Source organism: Pseudophryne corroboree (assembly GCF_028390025.1).
Source record: "Pseudophryne corroboree isolate aPseCor3 chromosome 3 unlocalized genomic scaffold, aPseCor3.hap2 SUPER_3_unloc_22, whole genome shotgun sequence".
In the NCBI taxonomy this organism is placed as follows: domain Eukaryota; kingdom Metazoa; phylum Chordata; class Amphibia; order Anura; family Myobatrachidae; genus Pseudophryne; species Pseudophryne corroboree.
In genome coordinates this window covers 798,922-821,816 of record NW_026967511.1, presented here as the reverse complement: position 1 = coordinate 821,816, position 22,895 = coordinate 798,922, and the positions used below count along the sequence as shown (strand labels likewise).

General features: G+C 45.8%; 1 protein-coding gene across 2 annotated transcripts in view; it reads left to right on the top strand.

Moving 5' to 3' along the window:
- Positions 1 to 17,305, top strand: part of LOC134983732 (zinc finger protein ZFP2-like) — a 32,083-nt gene extending 14,778 nt beyond the window's left edge. Inside the window, exons 3-6 of one of the 2 annotated variants that reach the window (XM_063949379.1) lie at positions 586 to 664; positions 783 to 880; positions 1,037 to 2,060; positions 15,216 to 17,305. In XM_063949379.1, coding sequence (XP_063805449.1) covers positions 631 to 664; positions 783 to 880; positions 1,037 to 2,060; positions 15,216 to 16,516 — 2,457 coding nt within the window. In that variant the 5' untranslated portion in view covers positions 586 to 630 and the 3' untranslated portion in view covers positions 16,517 to 17,305. Of the gene's footprint in view, positions 1 to 585; positions 665 to 782; positions 881 to 1,036; positions 2,061 to 15,212 lie in introns of both variants that reach the window. The other variant, XM_063949378.1, reaches the window with a different exon arrangement.
- The last annotated feature ends 5,590 nt before the right edge of the window (positions 17,306 to 22,895 follow it).

The following is a 22,895-nucleotide window of genomic DNA, read 5'->3' as shown; positions in this document are numbered from 1 at the left end:
TGACTGCTGGGAATGGGACATTATACAGTAACATCAGGGGATGTGTCTGGGTGATGACTGGAGAGGTGACTGCTGGGAATAGGACATTATACAGTAACACCAGGGGACGTGTCTGGTTGATGACTGGAGAGGTGACTGCTGGGAATGGGACATTATACAGTAACACCAGGGGATGTGTCTGGGTGATGACTGGAGAGGTGACTGCCGGGAATGGGACATTATACAGTAACACCAGGGGATGTGTCTGGGTGATGACTGGAGAGGTGACTGCTGGGAATGGGACATTATACAGTAACACCAGGGGACGTGTCTGGTTGATGACTGGAGAGGTGACTGCTGGGAATGGGACATTATACAGTAACACCAGGGGATGTGTCTGGGTGATGACTGGAGAGGTGACTGCTGGGAATGGGACATTATACAGTAACACCAGGGGACGTGTCTGGGTGATGACTGGAGAGGTGACTGCTGGGAATGAGGCATTATACAGTAACAGCAGGGGATGTGTCTGGGTGATGACTGTATCACTGTGTGTGTCAGGTTCCTATAAGGTGTCAGGATGTCACTGTCTATGTCTCCATGCAGGAGGGGGACTATATAGAGGAACACAGGGGTCTGTACAAAGACGTGATGATGGAGAATCACCGGCCCCTCACATCACTGGGTAAGAGGAGACTGTCATGTATTGTACAGGGGAGAGCAGGTATGGGTGCCCCTATATACACACATCATCTGATAATCACATAAATACACTGTACTCAGTCACTGTGTGTCTCCTACAGATGGGCCGAGTAACAGAGATACCCCAGGGAGATGTCCCCGTCCTCTGTATTCCCAGGATTGTACAGAGGAGAATCACAGGATCCCACAGGAGGATCAGGTAGGTGGGAATTTGGGGTCTCGCCAATATACCAAATTGACTGTCACTGTATGATCTGTAGAGAAGCTGTGTGTCTTATACACTGATATTATACTGTTTCACCTCTGTTTAATCTGACACTATGCAAATGTCAATATAGTGTTTTTGTTTTTTTAGGTTGAATGTCTGACTGATATTAAAAAAGAAGATATAGATGAAGAAGAAGAGACGTATGTGACTGATATAAAGGCAGAAGATATAGAGGGAGAAGAAGAGACGTATGTGACTGATATAAAACCAGAAGATATAGAGGGAGAAGAAGAGACGTATGTGACTGATATAAAGGCAGAAGATATAGAGGGAGAAGAAGAGACGTATGTGACTGATATAAAGGCAGAAGATATAGAGGGAGAAGAAGAGACGTATGTGACTGATATAAAGGCAGAAGATATAGAGGAAGAAGAAGAGACGTATGTGACTGATATAAAGACAGAAGATATAGAGGGAGAAGAAGAGACATATGTGACATATATAAAGGCGGGAGATATAGAGGAAGAAGAAGAGACGTATGTGACTGATATAAAGGCAGAAGATATAGAGGGAGAAGAAGAGACGTATGTGACTGATATAAAAGCAGAAGATATAGAGGGAGAAGAAGAGACGTATGTGACTGATATGAAGGCAGAAGATATAGAGGAAGAAGAAGAGACGTATGTGACTGATATAAAGACAGAAGATATAGAGGGAGGAGAAGAGACGTATGTGACTGATATAAAGACAGAAGATATAGAGGGAGAAGAAGAGACGTATGTGACTGATATAAAGACAGAAGATATAGAGGGAGAAGAAGAGACATATGTGACTGATATAAAGGCAGAAGATATAGAGGGAGAAGAAGAGACGTATGTGACTGATATAAAGGCAGAAGATATAGAGGGAGAAGAAGAGACATATGTGACTGATATAAAGGCAGAAGATATAGAGGGAGAAGAAGAGACGTATGTGACTGATATAAAGGCAGAGGATATAGAGGGAGAAGAAGAGACGTATGTGACTGATATAAAGGCAGAAGATATAGAGGGAGAAGAAGAGACGTATGTGACTGATATAAAGGCAGAAGATATAGAGGGAGAAGAAGAGACGTATGTGAGGGGTGATCAGCAGTGTAAAGAGGAGGAGATCCCTACAGATATCAGCATAGGTGAGTAATAAACACTTATTACAGAAGAGAGTCACATGTTCTCCTTGCTCAGTCACTACAGCAATCTATAATCCTACACCCTCCTCTGTCAGTACAGACTAATGAGGAAAATGTATCTGCCCACTGCTGGAGTAAGAAGCCATCAGCCCCTATTATACTCCTGCTCCCCCCTCACATCATGTCACTGTGTGTTACCAGCCCAGAGATCTGACCAGTCTCCTCCCCACACTCTCTGGTGTATATCATACATCAGGAGCCATCAGCCCCTATTATACTCCTGCTCTCCCCCTCACATCATGTCATTGTGTTACCAGCCCAGAGATCTGACCAGTCTCCTCCCCACACTCTCTGGTGTATCTCATACATCAGGAGCCATCAGCCCCTATTATACTCCTGCTCTCCCCCTCACATCATGTCATTGTGTTACCAGCCCAGAGATCTGACCAGTCTCCTCCCCACAATCTCTGGTGTATCTCATACATCAGGAGCCATCAGCCCCTATTATACTCCTGCTCTCCCCCTCACATCATGTCACTGTGTGTTACCAGCCCAGAGATCTGACCAGTCTCCTCCCCACACTCTCTGGTGTATCCCATACATCAGGAGACATCAGCCCCTATTATACTGCTGCTCTCCCCCTCACATCATGTCACTGTGTTACCAGCCCAGAGATCTGACCAGTCTCCTCCCCACACCCTCTGGTGTATCTCATACATCAGCCATCATCCCTATTATACTCCTGCTCTCCCCATCACATCATGTCACTGTGTTACCAGCCCAGAGATCTGACCAGTCTCCTCCCCACACTCTCTGGTGTATCTCATACATCAGGAGACATCAGCCCCTATTATACTCCTGCTCTCCCCCTCACATCATGTCACTGTGTGTTACCAGCCCAGAGATCTGACCAGTCTCCTCCCCACACTGTCTGGTGTATCTCATACATCAGGATCCATCAGCCCCTATTATACTCCTTCTCTCCTCCTCACATCATGTCACTGTGTGTCACCAGCCCAGAGATCTGACCAGTCTCCTCCCCACACTCTCTGGTGTATCTCATACATCAGGAACCATCAGCTCCTATTATACTCCTGCTCTCCTCCTCACATCATGTCACTGTGTGTTACCAGCCCAGAGAACTAACCAGTCTCCTCCCCACACTCTCTGGTGTATCTCATACATCAGGAACCATCAGCTCCTATTATACTCCTGCTCTCCTCCTCACATCATGTCACTGTGTGTTACCAGCCCGGAGATCTGACCAGTCTCCTCCCACACTCTCTGGTGTATCTCATTCATCAGGAGACATCAGCCCCTATTATACTCCTGCTCTCCCCCTCACATCATGTCACTGTGTGTTACCAGCCCAGAGATCTGACCAGTCTCCTCCCCACACTCTCTGGTGTATCTCATACATCAGGAGCCATCAGCCCCTATTATACTCCTGCTCTCCCCCTCACATCATGTCACTGTGTGTTACCAGCCCAGAGATCTGACCAGTCTCCTCCCCACACTCTCTGGTGTATCTCATACATCAGGAGCCATCAGCCCCTATTATACACCTGCTCTCCCCCTCACATCATGTCACTGTGTGTTACCAGCCCAGAGATCTGACCAGTCTCCTCCCCACACTCTCTGGTGTATCTCATACATCAGGAGCCATCAGCCCCTATTATACTTCTGCTCTCCTCACATCATGTCACTGTGTGTTACCAGCCCAGAGATCTGACCAGTCTCCTCCCCACACTCTCTGGTGTATCTCATACATCAGGAGCCATCAACCCCTATTATACTCCTGCTCTCCCCTCACATCATGTCACTATTTTACCAGCCCAGAGATCTGACCAGTCTCCTCCCCACACTCTCTGGTGTATTTCATACATCAGGAGCCATCAGCCCCTATTATACTCCTGCTCTCCCCCTCACATCATGTCACTGTGTGTTACCAGCCCAGAGATCTGACCAGTCTCCTCCCTGCACTCTCTGGTGTATTTCATTCATCAGGAGCCATCAGTTCCTATTATACTCCTGCTCTCCCCCTCACATCATGTCACTGTGTGTTACCAGCCCAGAGATCTGACCAGTCTCCTCCCCGCACTCTCTGGTGTATCTCATACATCAGGAGCCATCAGCCCCTATTATACTCCTGCTCTCCCCCTCACATCATGTCACTGTGTGTTACCAGCCCAGAGATCTGACCAGTCTCATCCCCACACTCTCTGGTGTATCTCATACATCAGGAACCATCAGCTCCTATTCACCTGCTCTCCCCTCACATCATGTCACTGTGTGTTACCAGCCCAGAGATCTGACCAGTCTCCTCCCCACACTCTCTGGTGTATCTCATTCATCAGGAGACATCAGCCCCTATTATACTCCTGCTCTCCCCCTCACATCATGTCACTGTGTGTTACCAGCCCAGAGATCTGACCAGTGTCCTCCCTACACTCTCTGGTGTATCTCGTACATCAGGAGCCATCAGCCCCTATTATACACCTGGTCTCCCCCTCACATCATGTCACTGTGTGTTACCAGCCCAGAGATCTGACCAGTCTCCTCCCCACACTCTCTGGTGTATCTCATACATCAGGAGCCATCAACCCCTATTATACTCCTGCTCTCCCCTCACATCATGTCACTATTTTACCAGCCCAGAGATCTGACCAGTCTCCTCCCCACACTCTCTGGTGTATCTCATACATCAGGAGCCATCAGCCCCTATTATACTCCTGCTCTCCCCCTCACATCATGTCACTGTGTGTTACCAGCCCAGAGATCTGACCAGTCTCCTCCCCACACTCTCTGGTGTATCTCATACATCAGTAGCCATCAGCCCCTATTATACTCCTGCTCTCCCCTCACATCATGTCACTGTGTTACCAGCCCAGAGATCTGACCAGTCTCCTCCCCACACTCTCTGGTGTATCTCATACATCAGGAGCCATCAGCCCCTATTATACTCCTGCTCTCCCCTCACATCATGTCACTGTGTGTTACCAGCCCAGAGATCTGACCAGTCTCCTCCCCACACTCTCTGGTGTATCTAATACATCAGGAGACATCAGCACCTATTATACTCCTGCTCTCCCCTCACATCATGTCACTGTGTGTTACCAGCCCAGAGATCTGACCAGTCTCCTTCCCGCACTCTCTGGTGTATCTCATACATCAGGAGCAATCAGCCCCTATTATGCTCCTGGTCTCCCCTCACATCATGCTACTGTGTGCCACTATACAGTGGGGGTTAAAATTTTGCCCCCGCCCCCCCCTTGCAAAAATTCATTTTAATGTGCAAAAAGAAGCCAAGGAAAGATGGAAAAATCTCCAAAAGGCATCAAATTACAGATTAGACATTCTTATAACATGTCAAAAAAAACTTTGATTTTATTTCCATCATGTACACTTTCAAAAGAACAGAAAACAAAAAATGGCGTCTGCAAAAGTTTGGGCACTTTTTGGCCATTTTTGGTTTTCTGTTCTTTTGAAAGTGTAAATGATGGAAATAAAATCAAAGTTTTTTTTGACATGTTATAAGAATGTCTAATCTGTAATTTGATGCCTTTTGGAGATTTTTCCATCTTTCCTTGGCTTCTTTTTGCACATTAAAATGAATTTTTGCCTGGGGTGCCCAAACTTTCGATCCCCACTGTGTATATATAATATATATATATATATATATATATATATACACTGCTCAAAAAAATGAAGGGAACACTAAAATAACACATCCTAGATCTGAATGAATGAAATATTCTTATTAAATACTTTTGTTCTTTACATAGTTGAATGTGCTGACAACAATATCACACAAAAATTATCAATGGAAATCAAATTTATTAACCCATGGAGGTCTGGATTTGGAGTCACCCTCAAAATTAAAGTAGAAAACACACTACAGGCTCATATATATGAGAAAGGAGGGGATGAGGGATAAGTAGCGACCACGGTGTCAATAAATAAAGTAAAAATTGCCAATTATAATTAAAACAACTATTTATTACTATGAAATTAAACATAAAAGAGACACATAAAAAATGGAATAACAATATATACACAGCTGAACTAAAAGCACTAAATGAATATAAGAACAAAATTAAAAAAAAATTCTTATCTTAGAGTGAGGTAGGTATAGGTCACCCAATGCGTCTGAAGAAGTCTCATCAGACGAAACTATCTTACTATAGTGGCTACAAAATACAAAATAGTGTATTAACAGTAGCGTTCTCCAACCACCAAGTTTTAATTTCAACACCAGGAGTGAAAAATATTGAGAAAACTGATTCACCCTGAGGGAAATGGAGGGATTCTTCACCCTCCCTTTGCTTAGGTCTGTGTAAACGGCAGCAAACACTTCTCTCTCTCGATCACAGACCAACTAAGGAAATTCTCCAAAGCCTCAGAGAAAATCCGTAACGGATGGCGATATATTTACTTCTTAACAAGCATCCTGAAACACTTTAAAGAGAGAGATACATAGTGTAGCAGTCCTTTAAGATAAAAAGTTGTTTTATTCCACAGACCGCACTTACAGGAAAATGATTAAAAAGAGGCACATAAAATCAACTCCTATGGACATATCACCAAGATGACATCTCTCCTCCTCGGGAAAACTCCTGCAACACCAGCTGGACACTGTGTATGGGGAAGCCTGGTTCCGGATCCACAGCTTCCACCAGAACCAAGAGAATCCTTCAGAGTGAATGGAGAAAAGTCCACGGGTTGTACCAACAAGCAAAGCTCAACGCGTATCGGACATACCGTCCTTAATCAGGAGCATACATTCACTTGTTTCGAAACCATACTTATACCCTATACACAGCTGGAGACGATTACCGCTAACCGGCAATTTCCAGTATCTTCATTTCCGTTTTGGTCACCTGACCGGAAACGGAAACTACGTTTGCGGTTCACATGGGTTCCACGCGGCAATTTACATCGCAACTGCTAGTGGCTACAAGTCTCCCATCTTGTGGAGGGTCGAAGTTTCAATACCCAGTCTTGGACTCTGTTAACAACGGATGCCAGCCTCCGTGGTCCTTCTCCCTTGGGTGTTTCAGCAACTTATTCACTGCTGGGGCTGTCCACAAATAGACCTGATGGCTTCTCGTCTCAACAAGTAGCTCCGTCATTACTGTTCCAGAACGAGGGACCCGCAGGCGATAACGGTAGATGCTCTGATGACGCTGTGGACTTACCAGTTCGTTTACCTTTTTCCTCCAATTACTCTCATCCCATGAGTTCTAAAAACACTCAAAAAGGAAAGAGTTCAGGCAATTCTCATAGCCCTGGATTGCCCTCGACGGGCCTGGTATGTGGATGGACCTCCTGACCTTGTCTCTGGAGGAACCCTGGCCTCTGCCACTTCTCAAGGACCTTCTTCAACAAGACCATTTGTCTATCCAGACTTACAGCGGCTACGTTTGATGGCTTGGAAGTTGAGAGGGAGATTCTAACCAGAAAGGGTCTTCCATCCAAGGTTGTTTTAACTATGATCCAGTTGTGGTTACAGTGTTATCTGACACTTCTGTTGCTCCAAAATCACTGGATGTAGTGAGGGCTTTGAGGATTTACATCAGAAGGACTGCTCGTCACAGGAAGTCCGACTCACTTTTTGTCCTTTCTGATCCTACTAAAATTGGTCGCCCTGCCTCCAAGCAATCCATTGTTCGTTGGCTCAAATTGACTATTCAACAAGCCTATACTTCGGCAGCTCTGCTGCTGCCGAGTTCTGTTCAGGCCCACTCCGCAAGGTCGGTGAGTTCTTCCTGGGTGGCTGCCTGGGGCGTCTCGGCCTTACAGTTGTGCGGTGCAGCTCCTTGGTCAGGTTTGAACACGTTTGTAAAGTTTTATAGGTTCGACACCTTGGCCAAGGATGACCATCAGTTTGGTCAGGTGGTTTTGCATGGGTCACGGCACTCTCCCTCCCTTTCTGGGAACTTTGGGACGTCTCCATGGTAATCTACTATTCCCCAGTATCCACTAGGACATTTAGAGAAAAGGGGAATTTAATACCTACCGGTAATTCCTTTTCTCATAGTCCGTAGTGGATACTGGGCGCCCGCCTCAGTGCTTCGTATTCCTGCTTATCTGGTCGTAAGTTTTCTTGGTGGGGTCTGCTGTTGCTTTCCCTGTTCCATGTTTGATTAGCGTTGCTATCCTCTGAATGGTTAGCTCTGCTATCTTGTTATTGTTGTGTGTTGTTTCGTTACCTCACCACTTTATGGGCGGGATGTATTAACATACATCGCCGCCCCTCGCCGGTTACCGCAGCGATGTTGATCGCGTATGTACTAACATATGCGATCAACATCGCGATGCGGTGACGGAGGCCCCCCGCGATACCTGTTAGGTGGTCTTCGGGGGGTCTCCGTCACCTCCCCGGGGTCCCCACACTGGCTAGATGCCGGGAAGCAGCAGCAGGCTGCCCCCGGCACCTCCTCCTCCCCCCTGCAGCCGGAAGGACGTCCGGCTGCGTTGCTAGGGGGAGGAGGACACTACCTTCCGGGTCCAGGGCAGCCTGGAGGAAGGTAAGCCAGGGGGAAGGGGGGTCGGCGTCTGCGGCGGGGGTCGACGGTGTCGGCGGGTTGCGGCGGTCGGCGAAAAGAAGCCCATAGGCTTCTATAGGGTTTCGCCATCCAGAGATGGCGAAACCCTGGACGCCGAAAACGCCTAAGGGCGGGATGTACTAAAGCAAAAATGCGGTAAAACCCCCGAAAACGGGGGTTTTACCGCATTTTCATATTTACTAAGACCCTACCGCAGCGTTTTCGGCGTCCAGGGTTTCGCCATCTCTGGATGGCGAAACCCTATAGAAGCCTATGGGCTTCTTTTCGCCGACCGCCGCAACCCGCCGACACCGTCGACCCCCGCCGCAGACGCCGACCCCCCTTCCCCCTGGCTTACCTTCCTCCAGGCTGCCCTGGACCCGGAAGGTAGTGTCCTCCTCCCCCTAGCAACGCAGCCGGACGTCCTTCCGGCTGCAGGGGGGAGGAGGAGGTGCCGGGGGCAGCCTGCTGCTGCTTCCCGGCATCTAGCCAGTGTGGGGACCCCTGGGAGGTGACGGAGACCCCCCGCAGACCACCTAACAGGTATCGCGGGGGGCCTCCGTCACCGCATCGCGATGTTGATCGCATATGTTAGTACATACGCGATCAACATCGCTGCGGTAACCGGCGAGGGGCGGCGATGTATGTTAATACATCCCGCCCTAAGTGTTATATCCTTCTCTCAAAGTATGTCCGTCTCCTTGGGCACAGTTTTCCTAGGCTGAGTCTGCTAGGTGGGGCATAGATGGGAGGAGCCAGCACACACTATTAATATTTTAAACTGCTAGGCTCCAATGGACCCGATCTATACCCCATGCTAATCTTCAATTCTCTGTATCCACTACAGACTGCGAGAAAAGGAATTACTGGTAGGTATTAAATTCCCCTTTTCCACTGGCCAATAGTCGGTATCAACCTGATATCTCCATAACTGTTGAAAACTCGACTACCCTACCCTACCCCACAAGCTCACTGCCTAGGTGTCATCCCTGACTCTGATCTGTCCTTTGTTCCCCACATTCAATCTGTCTCAAGATCATGTTACATGCATCTAAAAAACATATCCAAAATACGCCCATATCTTACAGAAGACACAGCAAACACTCTAATCCACGCTCTCATTATCTCCCGCATTGATTATTGTAATAGTTTCCTGACCGGTCTTCCCAAACATAGGCTCTCACCACTACAATCCATTCTGAATGCAGCTGCGAGGCTAATCTTCCTCGCTAGACGTTCATCGTCTGCAGATCCGCTCTGTCACCTGTTGGTTACCTGTATTCTACTGTATTCAATATAAAATACTTTTACTCACATACAAGGCCATTAACCAAGCTACATCAACGCACATCACTTCGCTTATCTCAAAATATCTCCCAACCTGACCTCTTCGCTCTTCACAAGATCTGCAGCTCTCATCCACACTCATTACTCGCTCCCACTCACGATTGCAGGACTTTCTTCGGGCTGCCCCCACTCTGTGGAATGACCTACCACGCACAATAAGACTCTGCTCTAGTCTCCAAACCTTCAAGCGTTCCCTGAAAACTCACCTCTTTAGGCAAGCCTATCACATTCCAGAACCGCCCACATAACTTTCATAAACTTTCCTATCAAATTGCATCCACTCTGCACAGTCCACACATATCCTCACATGTCTTCTCATTCTTCACTTTCCCTTCCTCTAGACCCCGGTTCATCATTGCTGTATGACCGTATCATACAGCCCACCAAGAACCTGTGCAATCTGGTGGACAACTATGCAATAGATAGCACCTTTCCTTGTGTATACATGCCTATTTCCCGATAGATTGTAAGCTTGCGAGCAGGGCCCTCCTACCTCTATGACTGTTTGTTATTACCCAGTTTTGTTATATCATTGTTATTTCCAACAGAATTTGCTGCGCTATATAAGAAACTTAATAAACAAATAATAGATGGCTGTGTGACTGGTGTGTCAGTATTCACTTGGGCGTCTGTGTTCACTATAGGTTCACTGGGTGGTTGTGTACACTATTTGCGTCTAGATCCACTCAGCGTTCACTAACGTATTGATCGATCCGGGAAGCGGGGTGAGTCTCCCTCTAGTCTACTCTCCTGAGTCAGGTGATACAGCACTAACTCTCTACCATCGGATTCGATTGGTGCAAAAACCTACATTGCCTCTGCCTTCAACATCATTAAATGATGTTACAGATAGAAAAATAGATGTTTTTTTTTTTTTTTTAAACATTTTCTCCTTGTCTGGGGCAATTGTAAGACCAGCCATGACTGCAGCCTGGATGGAAAGAGCTGTGGCGGCCTGGGCTGATGCATTGGAGGATGATCTTTCATTGGCTTCTAGAGAGCAGAAATCCCATATTGCACATATTAAACAGGCGGCTATTTTTATGGAAGAAGCATCCTTGGACATGGGTACAGTAGCCTCAAGCCTCAGCAGTAGCAGCTCACAGAGCAGTTTGGCTACGAACATGGAAGGCTGACTCAGAGTCCAAGAAGGTTCTAGATTCTTTGCCTTTTACTGGAGATATTCTTTTTGGTAAAGAGTTAAAAAATATTCTGGTGTCATAAGCAGACTCTAAGAAAGTTAAGTTTCCTTCAACCCACAAATCCAAACCTAGGTTTCCAGCTTTTCAGTCCTTTCAGACCCAAGGAAAAGCAAAAGGAAAAGGTTACGGCAAACAGTTTTGATCGGATAAGTCTGGAAAGACTAAAAAGCATTAGGCTACCAGATGATCGACTTCCAAACCAGAAGATAAGCCATTAGCCTGATGGCACGGACCTCCACTGGGGGACCCCAGGGTGGGAGGTAGACTTCTACTTGCACAGATCTGGCAGCAGTCCACCACAGATGCCTGGGTGCAAGAAGCGGTATCTCACAGTTATGCTTTTTCCTTCAAGAAACACCCTCCACAAAGGTTTTTTAGTACCAGCGCATCTCAGTGGAAACGAAGGCCAGGGCAACTTTAGAGGCAGTTCAGAAGTTGTTACAATCAGGGGTGATAGTACGGGTTCCTCCTGCACAGCAAGGACAAGGTTTCTATTCCAACCTGTTTCTAGTACAGAAACCGAATAGGTCATACTGGCTCATTCTCAATCTCAAAGCTCCGAACAAATACATTTGAGTGCCTTGTTTTCATATGGATACTTTATGTTCCATTATCTTGGCCATGAAGCCAGGGGATTTTATGGTATCCCTGGATATCCAGGATGCTTACCTGCATGTTCCTATAGCACAGTCTCATCGGTACTATCTCAGGTTTGCTATCATCCGGCAACATTTTCAGTTTCAGGCTCTACCATTTGGAGTGGCTACAGCTCCAAGAGTGTTTACCAAAATGATGGTGGTGATGGCGGCTTATCTCCGTCGTCAGGGGATATAAATTTTGCCATACCTGGACGACCTGTTAATCCTGGATCATTCCCAGTAAACTCTCCAGGGCCATCTGCAACTGACAGTAGCCTGTTTACAACGCCATGGCTGGCTCATAAATTGGACACAGTCATCCCTGGTTCTGTCTCAACGCATGACGCACTTGGGGGCTGTATTGGATTCCAGGCTTCAGAGAGTTTTTCTACCTCTGAACAAAATATCCACAATACAGACAAGGATTCAGAAGCTACTACACAATCGAAGAGTATCCATTCATGCAGTAATGCGAGTGATGGGATCTGTGGTGTCAACATTCGTGGAGTATGCTCAATTCCACTCAAGGCCCCTTCAGCGTCTGATTCTTTCCAGATGGCATGGACTACATCAGATGATAAAAACTCAGACTATGGACCTTCCTCAGGATGTATGGAGGTCGTTAGCCTGGTGGCTACAGGCATCCCATATGGACAAAGGGTGACCCTTTTGGATATCAGATTGGGAGGTTCTTAAAATGGATGCCAGTCTTCAGGGCTGGGTAGCCATTTGAGAAAAGTGCTGCTTCCAAGGGCAGTGGACCAAGGAAGAAAGTTGCCTGCCGATAAATATATTGGAACTTCGGGCCATATATATGGCACTCACTCAGGCAATGGACATACTTCAAGGAAAATCGGTTCAGATTTGCTTGAACAATGCGACGGCAGTAGCGTACCTCAATCATCAGGCCAAAAGGCAATGAAGAAGGTAAGCTGCACATTAAGGTGGGCAGAACTTCATCAACCCGCCTTGTCCGCATTTCTCGTTCCAGGAGTCCTAAACTGGGAAGCAGATTTTCCAAGTGTACACACCATTCCTGCAAAAGAATGTGGTTTACACCCAGAGGTCGGTCAGATTCTGGTAAACGAGTGGGGGCTGTCAGAGGTAGACCTCATGGCTTCTCGTCAGAACAACAAAGTTCCTGCATATGGGTCAAGGACAAAGGATCCAAAAGCGATCTTTGTGGATGCTCTGTCAGTGAAATGGGACTTTCATCTGGCCTATGTGTTTCCACCAATAGCCCTGTTGGCAAGGGTTATTTGGAAAGTCAAACAAGGAAAGGGCACCATGATACTAATAGCTCCAGCTTGGCCCAGAAGACATTGGTACACAGATCTGCAGAGGCTGTTGGTGGATACTCCATTTCTACTGCCTCAACGTCCAGATCTACTGTCTCAGGGTCCCTGTTATTACAATTACCTGGATCGGCTGTCTTTGACGGCGTGGCTCTTGAGACATCCATCCTGAAAGCAAAAGGATTTTCACAACAGGTAATTCAAACAATGCTTAGAGCAAGGAAACCGTCCTCGGCTCGCATTTATTACCGAGTATGACATGCTTATATTCAGTGGTGCAGTGCCAGGAAGCTTGACCCTAGGTCTTTCAGAGGTTCTAGAGTCCAAGCATTCCTTCAGGGAGCAATGGACAAAGAGCTCCGGGTGGCTTTCTTGAGAGTTCAGGTGTCAGCATTGACTGTATGGTTTCAAAGGAAAATTGCTAACCTACAGGATGTTCGCACTTTTTTCCAAGGAATACTTCACATCCAACTTCCTTTTGTTCCTCCTACAGCTCCTTGGGATCTAAATTTAGTCTTAAAGGCGTTTTAAGTTGCCCCATTTGAACCACTGAGTAAAGTGGATCTTAAATGGTTGACAGCTGAGGTTCTCTTTCTACTGGCTATTGCTCCAGCTAGAAGAGTTTCAGATTTAGGGGCATTGTTTTTTTGTCATCCTTTTCTGATTTTTCATCCAGATCGAGCAGTTCTCAGAATCAAATCTGGATTTCTTCCTAAGCTGGGCTCTGAGTTCCACCTTAACAAAGAAATTGTAGTTCTGGCTTTCCAAGGGCCAGACCTTTATGTGGAAGATGCATCTTTAGACGTAGTCCGGGCTTAAGGATCTACCTGGATCGTACCAGTACCATCAGAAAGACGGACACTCTCTTGTGGAACCCATAGAGAATGAAGAGAGTATGGCCTGCTAACAAGCAAACACTGTCGAGATGGCTTCGGATGACTATCTCGGAAGCTTACTCTCAAGCTGATCTCCCTGTTCTGGCTAATGTCTCTGCTCATTCTACTCGTAAGGTAGGTCCTTCATAGGCAGCATGCTGGGGTGCCTCTGCGGAACAGATATGCAAGGCATCCATATGGTCTTCCATTAATAAATTCATTAGAAATTATGCCGTGGATACCTTTTGCCTCTCAGGATGCTGCATTCGGGCAAAGGATTCTGTCCAATGAGGAGCGTCCCTTCCACTAATATTGCTTTGGAACATCCCAATGTTTATCCTGTGGATAATCTGTGGACCCTGCAGAAAGCACATCTGGATGGACTCAGGCCACGCCCCTCTTATTTATTATTTTATATACTTACAGGAGTGACAGGTGTGGTACATCCCTGCAAAGGCAGATCCAATCTCTTTCTCATCAGACTCTGCTGTCTTCCCTGCACTCTCACTCAGATGTTCACTGCTGCCAGTAGCACACGTATGAGAAGCAGAAGTATGGAGTCAGCTGTATAGATCCTGATATGTAATTATCTGTATCATACTTACTGTACACACATCATCCTTATTACTATTGATAGAATAGAGGTAAGACACTGATGATGGGGGTGTAAAGGTGGATTATAACCTAGCAGATGATGACGATTGCAGTGTATAATATGGTGTATTGCATGTAAAATATCTTGTTACACACCTACTCTGCTGAGTGTGAGTAACACATGTATAGGGCTACCAGCATATGAGAACACACATAAAGGAATGCTACCTTACCAATGCTTCCAGGAGTAAAGTTAGGAGACATTTCTCTGATCCATCAGCTCATATGACTGATGTTATTGTTCATCTAGAATCTCCAGTGCATACAATATGTTCCCCATCCATTGTTTTACATTGGTGCTGACTTAGGACTTGGAGAGTGACTACATCTCCATTTATACTTCATGGTTAGTTACCAGTACAAGAAAGAGATATATCTAAGTCTTATTATAATATTACATTTGTTATTGTGAGTGTTCTCAGGAGGGTGGACACAATGATAGTCTGAGACACAGTATTATAAATCCTTCATTAAAAGTTATGTTTTATTACACACATTTACAATTAAGTGTCCCAGAGAGTCGTCTTCTCCTATTGTTTACAAGATTAATGTTGTTACAGAAAATGTCACATTTCCATAATGTATTTTATTTCCAGCAGATGGACACACAAGCAGGAACATCTCAGAAGGACATCTAATGTTATCCCTGGATTGTGACATAAAAGATAATGACAGTAGACAGGATTCTCCAGGAGATAACCCCATTACCCCAATTATACATCCAGCTCTATCAGCTGGTCCCTCTGATCCTGGGAAATGTTCTCCTGATCACTCTGATATTGGTGCATCTGTTACAGCACTGAGAGTAGATACAGTGTTTCCCTGTTCTATAGGTGCCAAATGTTTTACACAGAACACAAAGCCTATTACCCATGAGCCAACTAAGGCATGTGAGAGGCCATTTCCATGTTCTGAGTGTGGGAAATGTTTTACACGGAAATCACATCTTGTTAAACATCAGCAAAGTCACACAGGTGAGAGGCCATTTCCATGTACTGAGTGTGGGAAATGTTTTGCATGGAAATCGGATGTTGTAGTACATCAGAGAAGTCACACAGGTGAGAAGCCATTTTCTTGTTCTGAGTGTGGGAAATGTTTTACCCAAAAATCACATCTTGTTAAACATCAGAGAAGTCACACAGGTGAGAATCCATTTCCATGTTCTGAGTGTGGGAAATGTTTTGCACACAATTCAGATCTTGTTATACATCAGAGAAGTCACACAGGTGAGAAGCCATTTTCTTGTTCTGAGTGTGGGAAATGTTTTACCCAGAAATCACATCTTGTTACACATCAGAGAAGTCATACAGGTGAGAATCCATTTCCATGTTCTGAGTGTGGGAAAAGTTTTGCACACAAATCAGCTCTTGTTAGACATAACAGAAGTCACACAGGTGAGAAGCCATTTTCTTGCTCTGAGTGTGGGAAATGTTGTTTAAGTAAATCACATCTTGTTATACATCACAGAAGTCACACAGGTGTGAAGCCATTTCCTTGTTCTGAGTGTGGAAAATGTTTTACACGAAAATCACATCTTGTTACACATCAGCGAAGTCACACAGGTGAGAAGCCATTTCCATGTTCTGAGTGTGGGAAATGTTTTGCACACAAATCAGATCTTATTAAACATGAGAGAAGTCACACAGGTAAGAATCTAATTTCTTGCTCTGAGTGTGGGAAATGTTTTACACAGAAATCAAATCTTATTACACATCAGAGAAGTCACACAGGTGAGAAGCCATTTCCATGTTCTGAGTGTGGGAAATGTTTTGCACATAAATCTGATCTTATTAAACATAAGAGAAGTCACACAGGTGAGAAGCCGTTTTCTTGCTCTGAGTGCGGGAAATGTTTTACACAGAAATCACATCTTGTTACACATCAGCGAAGTCACAGATGAGACGCCATTTCCATACTCTGAGAAATAAATCAGCTCTTGTTGAACACAATAGACATCACTCAGGTGAGAAACCATTTTATTCTTTTGGAGTATACTTATTGCCATGCGTTGTTCTTCAAGGTTCTTATCCTATCTCCTAGGCTTTTTGCAATATACACTGCTAAGCAGATGACCTGTCTTTTGCTCTGGGCACTGAGAACTGAGTAACAATCCTAAATGGTTGTCTAGCTGAGCTCCAGGGGTGGGTGATGCCAGTTGGCTGTGACTCGGTACTGGTGAAACAGGTCCTTATGATAGAAGCTCACCAACAAAGGGCAGGGCTACAGCTCAGCTTTACCTACCAACCAGACTAACGCTTGTGGGTAAAGAGTTACAAAATGCTGATCATGTGCGGAATCTTGGTGTCCTGGATGGTGGAGTGACACCATTAGACATCCGGTATCAGCCAGAATCAGATCCTCATATGTGGACCATAGCCAGACTCCAGCACTTATTTCCCTCAGAAGATCTACCTACAGTCATACATGCACTTGTATCATCACACATAGACTACTGCAATGTCCTCTACCTGGGTCTCCCAGCAAAAGAATTGCACCGCTTGTACAGAATGCAGCAGCCAGGCTGTTACCTAACCAACCCGTTCCTGCCACATAACAGCCATTCTCTGCTCCCTGCACCGGCTGCCTGTAAGATGGTGACTCTATTATATAATCTTACTGACTCCCAATCCTACATGACCAGGGTCCATGGTACCAGAAGACACTACTGTGTCCTTACTGCCCCGTTACTTCCATCTGCAGATGAAGGACTGTTACCATCAGTACCAAGAATCCCCAAGTAGTGCTGAGATGTCAGGGGGGAGACAGGGAGGGGGGGAGACAGGGCGGTGGCAGCAGTGGGGGGGAGACAGGGTGGGTGACAGTAGTGAGGGGAGACAGGGCAGTAACTAGTGGGGGAGACAGGGTAGGTGGCAGTAGTGGGCGGAGACAGGGTAGGTGGCAGTAGTGGGGGGGAATCAGGGCGGGTGGCAGTAGGGGGGAGACAGGGTGGGAGGCAGTAGTAGAGGGAGACAGGGTGGGTGGCAGTACTGGGGGGGAGACAGGGCGGGTGACAGTAGTGGGGGGGAGACAGGGTAGGTGGCAGTAGTGGGGAGACAGGGTGGGTGGCAGTAGTGGGGGGAGACAGGCCAGGTGGCAGTAGTAAGGGGGAGACAGGGTAGATGGCAGTAGTGGGTGGGAGACAGGGCGGGTGGCAGTAGTGAGGGGGAGTGGCAGTAGCAGGGGGAGATGGGGCAGGTGGCAGTAGTGGGAGGAGACAGGGCAGGTGACCATAGTGGGGGGAGACAGGGCGGATAGCCGTAGTTGGGGAGACATGGCAGGTGGCAGTAGTGAGGGGGAGGTAGGGTGAGTGACAGTAGTGGTGGGAGACAGGGTGGTGGCAGTAGTGGGGGGAGACAGGGCGGGTGGCAGTAATGGGGGGAGAAATGTTGGTGGCAGTAGTGGGGGAGACAGGGCGGGTGGCAGTAGTGGACACGGGGCAGGTGGCAGTAGTGGGAGGAGACAGGGCGGTGTCAGTAGTGAGGGGAGACAGGGTGGATGGCAGTAGTAGGAGGAGACGGGGCAGGTGGCAGTAGTGGGGGGAGACAGGGTGGTGGTAGTAGTGGGGGGGGACAGGGCGGGTGGCAGTAGTGTGGAGAGACAGGGTGGGTGGCAGTAGTGGAAGGAGACGGGGCGGGTGGTAGTATTGCAGGGAGACAGGGTGGGTGGCAGTAGTGGAAGGAGACAGGGCAGATGGCAGCAGTGGGGGGAGGAGACAGGGCGGGTGGCTGCAGTGCAGTACCAGGGGCTGCTGGAGGCAATAAAGAGGTGTATGTGTCCCACACAGAACCAGTTGATAATTAGACTTAATGCTGATTATGCTTCCTTATTTCTAATTAATCCCTTGTATGTGTTACTGTTATTTGCTGTGTCAGCCTTTATGTGTGTTCTGTGTAATAATCCTGAAAGTAGTGCTGCTACCGATCTCATATCATTTGTAGTAACTTGGAAAAGATGAGATATGAGGTGCACTCTGGAAGCTTATAGGGGGGTAATCAGATGTGACATCACACAGCCCCCCGGAAGATGGTCCCAGCCCGTGTTAGCCTCTCAGGGATGTGACCACAATGTGTATGTCTGCACGTCCGCTGCACATGTGCATTTTGCCACCACCAGCAAACTGCTGCGGGACGCTATTGTGGCTGGGCCTGAATGACCCCCATACGCTGTTGTGCAGAGTAATGTATTTATGTGTTTATTAAAGATATGAAATAAAGTAGTTTAAAAGCAAATGATTTCTGGTGCCACTTTGACTATGTCTGATTTTGACAGCTCATTTGAATAGTGGGATCATATTACAGGGGGGGGGGGGTCTCTTTCTGTGTAACTAGTTTTATCATTTGTTGATTTTAAATAAATTATGTCTGTTCAAAGGTTGTTGTTTCTTTATTATTTGTTGGTGAATTAGGGTTTTTGTATTTAAATAATAATCTTACCTGAACCATGTCTGGAAATATCCATGTATGAAGGTATGGGAGATACCTGCTGCAGTCCCTTATACGTACATTTGGGAGGTACGGTTGTTTTGGGGGAATTAGCAGTAAATATTAAATGATTGGCTCCATAATGTCTCACTGACCCTCTGATTTTTATAACAATATGTTACACAAAATTACATTTGCATTAACAACCATTAATAAAGAAAAACACAACACAATTTAAAAAAAAACCTTAGATAGATAGATAGATTTTTTTTTTTTAAACAGAAGAAAATTGCCAATTCTGGCCTGGACTCATTGACTCTATCCGGAGAACAAGAGCCTTTTTAGCAAGGACTATGACAACAGTAACCAGTAGAGGAACAGGCGTATCCCACAGAATATCAGTGCTGCCACCATACACTGGGGAGAGAAGATAAGGTGCAGATTTCCCAACAGTGCTCTTAGAAGGAACACAAGAAGTGCATAGATCACAATCAGGGGTTAAAGTGTGGGGGGACGACGAGGTGGAACTGAGTTTCACCACCTGTAATGGTAGGGGGAACTAGTTCCACCTCCTCCATTGCCCTGCACAGTAATTCCAACAGAAAAGCCCAACCCATCATCTGCGTCAATCAATGATACAGGCGGCACTAGTGTTGCTAATGACCTGCAGCCACCTACTCCTTCCTCAGGTCCTGGTGCCTCCATGGTCCTCCTCCAAGAGTTCCACCACCTCACCAGGACCACTTTAAGCCCTGATCACAGTGATCAGAAGTCCGGGACAATGAGGTGAAGAAACCAACGCTGTGGTAGTAATGACCTCAATACAGGTCACTTGGAGCAAGAGACTAGGGTAAGGGCAACAACTAAAAAAACGGTTTGAAAAAAATCTAATTATAAATTGAAAAAACAAGGATGGTCCAGTACAGAGGACTGTGTACTCAGCATGTCTAAGTACAGTCACTGGACTATGCACTGGAATGGAAGGAGGGGTGGGCTGTATGGGTCCCGGCGGACAACAGCTCATCTGTTGAGGGTTTTCCAGCACATAATGCATAGGTTGGTGATGTGGGTAGGTGGATGGGGGCACATTTGGGAGACGCCGCCTGGCAGGTGGTGTTATCTCACACGCCTCCACAAGAGATTCATTGTGCATGAGGTAGCACCAAGAACCAGACGCTTGTAGATTTTTTTTGATCCTCCATCAGTCGCATCTCTGCCACGATGTAATTGCCAAACATTTGCTCCAAGTCCAGGGGCCTATTAAGAACCTCCGCGTGAGTAAAAACTGTTGTGAGATGGGCGGGGCAGAAGTAAGTTTCCGGACGACCTCCGTTGTTACAGGGGCGGTGGCTGTGGGGTTGGGTCATCTACTTCAGTTAGCTCACTCATGGAAGGCTCCACTTCCAGCTTCGGTGTAATATCCTGCAATATAACACAAAAATGAACTCCATGTAAAAATGTGTGGGTACAATACAATACAAATGTGTGTACTTACCAGATCCAGACTCTCCGGTGCCTCCTCTTCCACAAGAGTGGGAGAATCCGGATCCAGATTACACTGTGACCTTATCCTTGGCTCTTGCTCCAAAGTGAATTTCATGAGGTCATAATATCACAGCGCTGGCTTGTAAACCTCATCCGTCCCGGCTCCTGAACGTTGCGATTCCATGTACTTATTGTGTTCCTACAAAAACAATGTTCAGAAATTTGTGATCTTCTTTACCCAATCTAGATCTGCAGCACTGTTCCTGGCTCTACTGTATCTGATCAGCTGGTCATAGGCCCAATTCCTCTGTGTCCTGTTGGCATAGTCCACACTTTTTACGTACTACAGGTACTCGTTCTCGTGATACAGTTCAATGAACCCAGACCAGAATTTGCGATTTTCCTCTGCTGACATTGTGGAAAAAACACAATTTAACTACAAAGTACAAGTGTAATGTACACACCTATGTCATACAACCTGTATAGTAACGCACAAACAGCAACTTCATTTATGAGCACCCAGCTAAAAATAGAAACCCATCTGCAACGCCGTTACACATTACTACACACTGTAATGCCCATTACACATTATTACACACCGTAATGCCCATTACACATTATTACACACCGTAATGCCCATTACACATTATTACACACTGTAATGCCCATTACACATTATCACACACCGTAATGCACATTACACATTATTACACACCGTAATGCCCATTACACATTATTACACACCGTAATACCCATTACACATTATTACACACCGTAATGCCCATTACACATTATTACACACCGTAATGCCCATTACACATTATTACACACCGTAATGCCCATTATACATTATTACACACCGTAATGTCCATTATACATTATTACACTCCGTAATGCCCATTACACATTATTACACACCGTAATGCCCATTACACATTATTACACACCGTAATGCCAAATAACTCATTATTATACATCCGTAATACCCATTACACATTATTACACACCGTAATGACCATTACACATTATTACACACCGTAATGCCCATTACACATTATTACACACCGTAATGCCCATTACACATTATTACACACCGTAATGCCCATTATACATTATTACACACCGTAATGTCCATTATACATTATTACACTCCGTAATGCCCATTACACATTATTACACACCGTAATGCCCATTACACATTATTACACACCGTAATGCCAAATAACTCATTATTAAACATCCGAAATGCCTGTTTCATATTATTACACACTGTAATACCCATTACACCTTATTATACATCCGTAATGCCCATTACACATTGTTACACATCCGTAATGCCCATTACACATTATTATACATCCGTAATGCCCATTACACATTATTACACACCGTAATGCCCATTACACATTATTACACACCGTAATACCCATTACACATTACTACACACTGTAATGCCCATTACACATTATTACACACCGTAATGCCCATTACACATTATTACACACCGTAATGCACATTACACATTATTACACACCGTAATGCCCATTACACATTATGACACACTGTTATGCCCATTACATTTAATTACACATCCGTAATGCCCATTACACATTATTACACACCGTTATGACCATTACACATTATGCTGCACACTGTAATGCCCATTACACATTATTACACAACATAATGCCCATTACACATTATTACACAGCGTTATGCCCATTACACATTATTACACAGCGTTATGCCCATTCCACGTTATTACACATCCGTAATGCCCATTATACATTATTACACATCCGTAATGCCCATTATACATTATTACACAGCGTTATGCCCATTCCACATAATACTGCACACCGTAATGCCCATTACACATTACTACACACCCGTAATGCCCATTACACATAATTGCAAACTGTTATACCCATTCCGAATTATTATACATCCGCATTACACATTATTACACAGCGTTATGCCCATTGCACATTATTACACATCAGTAATGCCCAATACACATTATTATACATCTGTAATGCCCATTACACATAATGCTGCACACCGTTATGCCCATTACACATTATTACACATCTGTAATGCCCATTACACATTATTACACACCATAATGCCCATTACACATTACTACTGTTAAAGTCAAATTACTTTCTCTGACGTCCTAGTGGATGCTGGGGACTCCGTAAGGTCCATGGGGAATAGACGGGCTCCGCAGGAGACTGGGCACTCTATAGAAAGCTTTAGAACTACCTGGTGTGCACTGGCTCCTCCCCCTATGACCCTCCTCCAAGCCTCAGTTAGATCTCTGTGCCCGAACGAGAAGGGTGCACACTAGGGGCTCTCCTGAGCTTCTTAGTG